The sequence below is a fragment of the Chrysochloris asiatica genome, unplaced genomic scaffold (genome assembly GCF_000296735.1).
Source record: "Chrysochloris asiatica unplaced genomic scaffold, ChrAsi1.0 scaffold00030, whole genome shotgun sequence".
Classification (NCBI taxonomy): domain Eukaryota; kingdom Metazoa; phylum Chordata; class Mammalia; order Afrosoricida; family Chrysochloridae; genus Chrysochloris; species Chrysochloris asiatica.
The window spans coordinates 2,261,144-2,268,917 of NW_006408548.1; the positions used below are offsets into that span (position 1 = coordinate 2,261,144).

A 7,774-nucleotide genomic window follows, 5' to 3' on the forward strand; every position below is an offset into this window, starting at 1 on the left:
AAAAAAAAAAAAAAAAGAGTGTGAGGGGGAAGATAAAGTCCCCACTGAATAGTTGTCATTTTAACTAGATGGGTCTGGTAAGAAGAGATGGGGATAAAATTCTTATGATTCAATAGTGAGTAATTGTTATCATGACTAATTGTGACTGTCATGATTGTAAAGGTAAAAGTTTTGTTAACGAAAATGGGGCGTAGCTCTCTCTTCCGGTCCCTGGCGCGCCGGGAGCTGTGGGCGTCGGTGCAGACATGGCCAAGTCTAAGAACTAAGCACAACCAGACCTGAAAATTGCACAGAAATGGTATCAAGAAACCCCCGATCACAACGATATTAGTCTCTCAAGGGGGTGGACCCCAAGTTTCTGAGGAACATGCGCTTTGCCAAGAAGCATAACAAGAAGGGCCTGAAGAAGATGCAGGCCAATAATGCCAAGGCCATTGATGCGCATGCCTAGGCTATCAATGCTCTCATAAAGCCCAAGGACATCAAGCCTAAGATCCCAAGGGGTGTCAACTGCAAGCTCAGTTGACTGGCCTACATTGCCCATCCCAAGCAGGGGAAACGTGCTCGGGCACGCATTGTCAAGGGTCTGAGGTTCTTGTCGGCCAAAGTCCAAGGCCAGTGCTAAAACTAAGTCAGAAGCTTCAACCAAGGTCTCAACTAAAGCTCCACAAGGCCTCAGCTAAAGCTCCAGCCAATGCCTCAACTCCAGCCCCGGCCAAGGCCTCACCTCAGGCTCCCAAAGGTGCCCAGGCCCCCACAAAGATGGAATAGAGTTCTCCATCTGAGGACAGAGGGATTGGCATGACCCTTTGGGCTACCATCTGTGTGGAGCTGGTATCCTCCTGTGCTGTTTGTACAAATAAATATGAGGCAGGGGAAAAAAAATGGGGGCGTAGTTAATCTTACAGTCCAGAAACAGAGGACCCCTGGGACCATCAAGAGAGAAGCGCACAAGCAGAATGTGGGACTTTATCCAGAGAAGCAGCAACACCAGAGATGGAGATGGGGACTCTAGAGTCCCAGGACTCTAGAGTCATGGGAAGAGAGGGACTGAGCGCTGGCAGCCAGGAGGCAGACTTGCAGAATGTGCCTTTTGGTGGTTTAAATTATATATGCCTGAGTGTTTAAAAAAAAAAAAAACAGCTAAAATGAATAGAGAGAAACACTTTTAACTGATGGTACATGGAGGGGATTATAATCATTGTAATGAAACAAAGTGTATAATTGGTTGAATGTAGAACTTAAGATCTGCCCTGTAAACTTTTTCTCAATTCACAATAAAAACTTTAAAAAGAAGATGATGGAAGGAATACATAGAGTCACTGTACAAAAAGAAATTGTTGATGTTCAGCTATTTTAAGAGGTAGCATATGATCCAGATTCAATGGTACTGAAGGAAAAAGTCTCAGCTGCACTGAAGGTATTGGTGAAAAGGCTCCAGGAGTTAATGGAATACAAATTAAAGTCTTTCAACAAACTAGTAAAGCCTTGGAGGCGCACTTATTCACTTATGCCAGGAAATTTGGAAGATAGCTACCTGGCCAACTGATTGGAAGAGATCCATATTTGTGCCCATTCCAAAGAGAGGTGACCCACCGGAATGCAGATATCATTGAGCAACATCATTATCACATGCAAGTAAAATTTTGCTGAGAATAATTCAAAAAAGGGCTGCAACAGTATAATAAAAGGGACTGTCAGAAACTGAAGCTGGATTCACAAGAGGACATGGAACTAGAAATATCATTTCTGACATCAGACAGATCTTCATTGAAAGCAGAGACTTCCAGAAAGGTGTTGACTTGTACATTATTGACTTCACAAAGGCTTTCGACTATGTGTATCATGACAAGCTATGGATAATATTGTAAAGAATAAATATTCCAGATCACTTAATTGTGCTCATGGGGGGAACCTCTATATAGACCCAGAAGCAGTCATTTGAACAGAACAAGGGGATACTGAAAATTAGGGAAGGTGTGTACCAGGACTGTATCCTTCTACCATACTTAATTCAGTTTTTATGCTAAGCAGATAACCCAGGAAGCTGTAATATATGGAGAAGAGCATGGTACCAGGATTGGAGGAAGATTTATTAACAATCTGCAATATGCAGATGATACAGCTTACTGATAAATATCAAAGACCACAGCTTTTAGTATGGATTGCACCTCAATGTAAAGAAAACAAAAGTCCTCACAACTGGATCAATAAATTGTTGTTAAGTGCCGTCAAGTCAGTTCTGACTCATAGGGATCATAGATAGGGTTTCCAAAGAGCAACTTGTGGGTTTGAACCACTGACCTTGTGATTACCAGTCCAATGCTTATCCTTCATTGCCACACCAGGACTCTGGACCAATGAATAACATCATGATAAATGGAGAAAAGATTGAAATTGTCAAAGACTTCATTTTGCTTGGATCCACTGGCAACACTCGTGGAAGCAGCAGTCAGGAAATCAAATGACATATTGCACTAGGCAAATCTGCTGCACAAGACCTTTTTAAAGTGTTCAAAGCAAAGATAACAGTTTGCAGACTGAGGTGTGTCTGACCCAAGTCAGGATATTTTCAGTTGCCTCATATTCATGTGATAGTTGGACAGTGAATAAGGAAGACCATAGAAGAATTGATGCATTTGAATTATTGTGTTGAAGAAGAATATTGAATGTACCATGAACTGCCAGAACAACAAACTGCAGTGGAAGTGGTACAACCAGAATGCTCCATGGAGTCCAGGATGGTAAGATTTCATCTCTCAAACTTTGGACATATTATCAGGAGTTACCAGTCCCTGGAGGACATTATGCTTGGTAAAGTGGAGGATCAGCGAAAAAGAGGACGCGTGGTACTAAGATTTCAATCCACTGAGATAGATTGAAACCATGGCAACAGCAATGGGCTCAAGCATAAAAACAATTGTGAGGATGGCATAGGAACGGACATTGTTTCGTTTTGTTGTACATGTTGCTGCTGAGTTGGAACTGATTCCATGGCACCTCACAATAACAAATACTTAAAATGTTATACATTATAATATTAATTGCTAATATTACAGTCACATTTGAAATGAAGTTACATGGATAGCTAAAACACATGTATGAGTTATATATATATATATATTTGTTGTTATATGCCGTGGAGTCTGTTCCGACTCATAGCGACCCTGCACAGGGTTTCCGAGGCTGTTAATCTTTACGGGAGCAGAATGCCTCATCTTTCTCCCACGGAGCAGCTGGTAGTTTTGAATGCTGACCTTGCGGTTCGCAGCCCAATTCGTAACCACTACACTACCAGAGCTCCGTATAATTCCATATCCAGTTAGAATGTGAGAGTAGCAGAAGAGGGAGCACAAAGGTTATCAACGCTTAGAGTTCTCATGTGCCTGAGTTCAGTTGTCTCAGACAAGGTTCTTGACTGTTGGGAAAGATTCAGACACATGAATACAACCCAGTATTAGGAACAGAGGCATCCTGTGAGCAGATGCCCTAGATGTGATGAAGAGACTGGATTGGGATGCTGTGTTCTGCTGGACCCTGGGAAGAGGCAGAGCATGCTGACCAGAGGAGAGAGTGACATCCAGGCTGTCTTAACGGAGGAATGAAAGTTGGCTATGAGAAGCAGGAAACAATCGTATTATTACCAGAGGGAATGATGTAAGCAGATAGCTACCCAGTCCTGTGGGTAATCTCATTTATCTTTCTTAACTGAAAACTATTTAACTGAACTAAGAGAGACTGAGTAAACAATCATACAAGGATTTTGTTTGTTTTTCTTATGATAAAAAGATACATTTGCCAATTTAACAATTTTTACATGTACATTTCAATGACATTGATCACATTAATCATGTATGTAACCATCACCACTATTTATTTATAAACTTATTGCACTGCCATTTGAAATGAAATGAGTTGTACTGAAACAGTGTTTTTTACAAATGCATTTTATATCATTATAGCTCAGATGTAAATAATATGGGTATAGACCAGCGAATTTATCAAGAAATAGAATACAGCTAGCTCCCCAAAAAGTCCTACTTATAACCCGACTCTCTCATGACAGTTTCTCTCCTTCCCATGCATAACCATCATCTTATATATTAGCTTTACCTGTTTTTTTTTCATTTATGTAAGGCTTCTTTTACTCAACATTATGGCTGTGAAATAGTTGTGCACTTAATGAACATTTGTATTGTTAAGTGTTAACATTTTTGGCTATTACATTCTTACACATGTCCTTTGGTTCCCACGTGGACAGATTGCTATTATGTAGTTAGGAGTGGAATTGCTGTCCCAGTGAGTGTGCATATGTTCCAGTTTAATAGACAATAGCCAAACAGTTTTTCACAGTGGCTGTTCAAATTCACATTCCCACCTCCTTGCCAACACTTGTTGGCACATCTTTGCCAACACTTGTTATTATTAGTCTGTTTAAGTCATCTGGTGCTGTGTAGACGTATCTTGTTACATTTGTACACTTCTCTGTTACTAATGAAAATGAGCATATTTAGATATTGTCTAATACCTATTGTTGTTGTTAAGTGCCGTTGAGTCAATTCCGACCCATAGCAACCCTGTATAGGGTTTCCAAGGAGCAGCTGGTGAGCTTGAACCACCAACCTTGCAGTTCTAACAGCTTTGCAGTCTGGCGCATTAACCTACAGCGCCACACAGGACTCCTATAGATACCATTATTATTATTATTAATACCTGTAGATACCATTTTTGTGATGTTCCGATTCAAGCATCTTGCCACTTTCCTGCAGTTTGCCTATTTATTACTAATTTTTAAGAATTCTTTATAAATTCTGAATACTTGCCCTTTGGAGGTTATTCATGTTGCTAATGTTTCATCCAACTCTGTGACTTAAAACGTAACTCTGTCCATGAAGGCTTTTGAGGAACACAAGTTCTTACCTTTACTATAATTCAGTTATCTATCCTTGTGCCAATCCCATAATCTTAAAAAGTACTGCAATTTTATGGTAAGTCTTGAAATCTTACAGTGTACATCCTGAGCTTTTTCCTTCTTCAAGATTGCCTTGTCTATTCTTGACCTTTTGCATTTCATAAATTTTAGCATCAGCAGCTTTTCGATGTCTGGAATTCATTTAGGATTACATTACTTGACAACTTAACAATTTTGATTTTTCTACTACATAAACATCTCTTCATCCACTTAGACTTGTTGTCAAGTCAATTCAGACTCCTAACAATACTACACGTCAGAGTAGGACTGTCCCAAAGCATCTTCCAGGCTATAATCTTTACGGAATCAGATTGCCCCATCTTACTCCCATGGAGCAGCTGGTCCTGTGAAACCACCCACCTTTCGGTTAGCAACTGACCACCTAACCACTCTACCACCAGGGATCCTTTTTATTTACTTAGGTTGTTTTTAATCCCACTCAGCAATATTTTGTACCTTTGCATATGGAAGTCTTGTGCATCCTTTGTTAAATATATTCCGAGGCATTTTGTTTTGTTTTGCTATGGTAATGTAGGATTAGTGTTAGACTGCTAGCCTCAAGGTCAGCGATTCAAACCTCATAATCCACTCTATGGGAGGGAGATGAGGCTGTCTGCTCTTGTAAGTATTTACAGTCTTGGTAACCCTCTAAAGGGCTGCTATGAGTCAGAATCAACTTGAAGGCTGGGATTTGGGTTTTTGTTACTATAAATGGCATCTTTTAAATTTTTTTATATCTTTTTCTTGCTAGTACTATATAGAAGTTGATGTTTTATGTAAGCCTGAGACCCATTGTTCTTGATCAACTCTCATACTAATTGTAATGGTTTACATGTAGCTCCTTTGGGTTCATTAATCTGTAACACACAATCATATCATCTGTGAATGATGACAGTTTCATTTCTTCTGGTCTAGTCTTTATGGTTTTCATTTCACTTTCTTTTGATTGACCCTGGCTCTCAGACTTTGGACCTGATGAGGTTTCCCCTCTTTCCTTCCAGATAAGGCTGAGGCACATATTGACTATGAAGACAATTTCCCTGATGACAGATCTGTGTCATTCCGAGAGCTCATGGAGGATTCCCGAGCAGAGACAGAGGTGGACAGGGATCAGGAAGAAGCCTCTGAGGAGGCTCCAAAGCAGGACCGCCTTCTCACCGTTTCTCTGGGGAAAGAAAACAAAGCCCATGATCAAGTCTTTGTTCCAAGCACAGGCTTGCCCAGTGCTGGAAGCATTGCCCCCACAGATTTGCCAGGATCTCAGCTCAACCACAAGTACTTGTTCTGGTTACCCTCTGAGACTGTCTACAAGCCTGAGTTGGAAAAGGAGATGGAAGACGACACCAAAAAGCAGTTCCCTGAGGGAGACAACTACAGCGGTGTGAAAGTGGGTGCAGGTGAATCTGAAACCAAGGTGATCTATAGCAGCACTGAGGGCCTCTCAGGGTCATTTGTGGGGAGGAACAGCAGCAGGGCAGGGGACCCAATGGTGAGCAGCAGTGACGAGTCCTGGTTAGATGGCTACCCTGTGACTGATGGGGCTTGGAGGAAGATAGAGGCAGAAGAGGAGGAAGAAGGAGACAAGGGAGATGGGTCAGTGGGGTTAGATGAAAGTGTTCTGGTTACTCCCAACCAGCCCATTCTTGTGGAAGTTAAAAAGCCCAGGAGTACCACCCTTACACCAAACGAGGACATGTCCATGAGCCATAGTTCAGTTCTTCCATCTCAAAAACTAGATGTGGAGGTTTTAACTCTTAAACCCACAAATGTGGCTAAGACTGAGGGCTCCAGCAGAGTGGATAGTGGTGTGACCAGGAACCAGTTAACTATACCTTGGAGAATGGCCACAGAAAAGTCTCCCCTGGCCACCCTACCTTATGAACTCACCAGCTCTACTCTGGACACAGTAACATCAACTATCCCACAGATGCCTAACTACATCCCCCCAACTACCATGGTGGCCACCCAGCCACCAGTGGAAACCACTGCTCCTGAGGCCCAGGAGAGCTTCCCATACTTGCTGTCTGAGGACTTCTTGGAACAGGAAGGCCCCGGCCCAGATGCAAGCGAGAAATTTCATCCAACCTTGGAGCCATGTGTGGGGGACGAGTGTCGCAGCTTCAGCAGAGGCCCAGTAATCGCCACCGTTGTCACTGTCCTGTGCCTGCTGCTGTTCCTGACAGGCATGGGAGCAGTGTGGGGTTACCGCAAGTGCCAACACAAGAGCTCTGTGTACAAACTGAACGTTGGCCAGCGGCCGGCTCGGCACTACCATCAGCAGATTGAGATGGAGAAGGTCTAGCCAGTTTTGGAGTGTGCTCTCCCAAAGCCACTTGGGAGGAAAAGTAAACTGTGATGAATCACACTAATAAACTCTGACATCTCACTGCAGCATGAAACAAGTAGAGGGGGGCACTATCAAATCTTTGCTTTTATGGACTGAGACGTGTCTCTTGAGGCACCTGGCAGGCCAGGAAGGTGTGGTGACATCATCACACATGCCATTGTCTCCACAGCCATTCTGCCCTGGGATTTATTGCACTAATCCCAAACCCATGCTTGGGCCCTAATTCTGCTGTGAGGTCAGACATCTTGTTTCATGGTACTATTATAACCTTTTCCTTCTTAAAATAAAAGTAAAATTACCTACTCTCTGCCCTGACATTTTTTTTAAAAAGTGTGATCAACTGAGCATTTGAGAGCACTGTTGTTTAGGACAATTGATTGTTAAGAATGGGGTCTCCCTTTTAGTATTGTGATGATGTTGCCAAGAGCAAATGAGCCAGAAACTATGATAAAGCC

At 42.3% G+C, this 7,774-nt stretch overlaps 1 protein-coding gene across 1 annotated transcript in view; it reads left to right on the top strand.

Annotated features, from left to right (window-relative positions):
• SUSD5 (sushi domain containing 5) overlaps positions 1-7,274 on the top strand; it is a 135,975-nt gene extending 128,701 nt beyond the window's left edge. Inside the window, 1 exon segment of the mRNA XM_006859168.1 lies at positions 5,974-7,274. Within this exon segment, the coding sequence (XP_006859230.1) occupies positions 5,974-7,274 (1,301 nt within the window).
• The last annotated feature ends 500 nt before the right edge of the window (positions 7,275-7,774 follow it).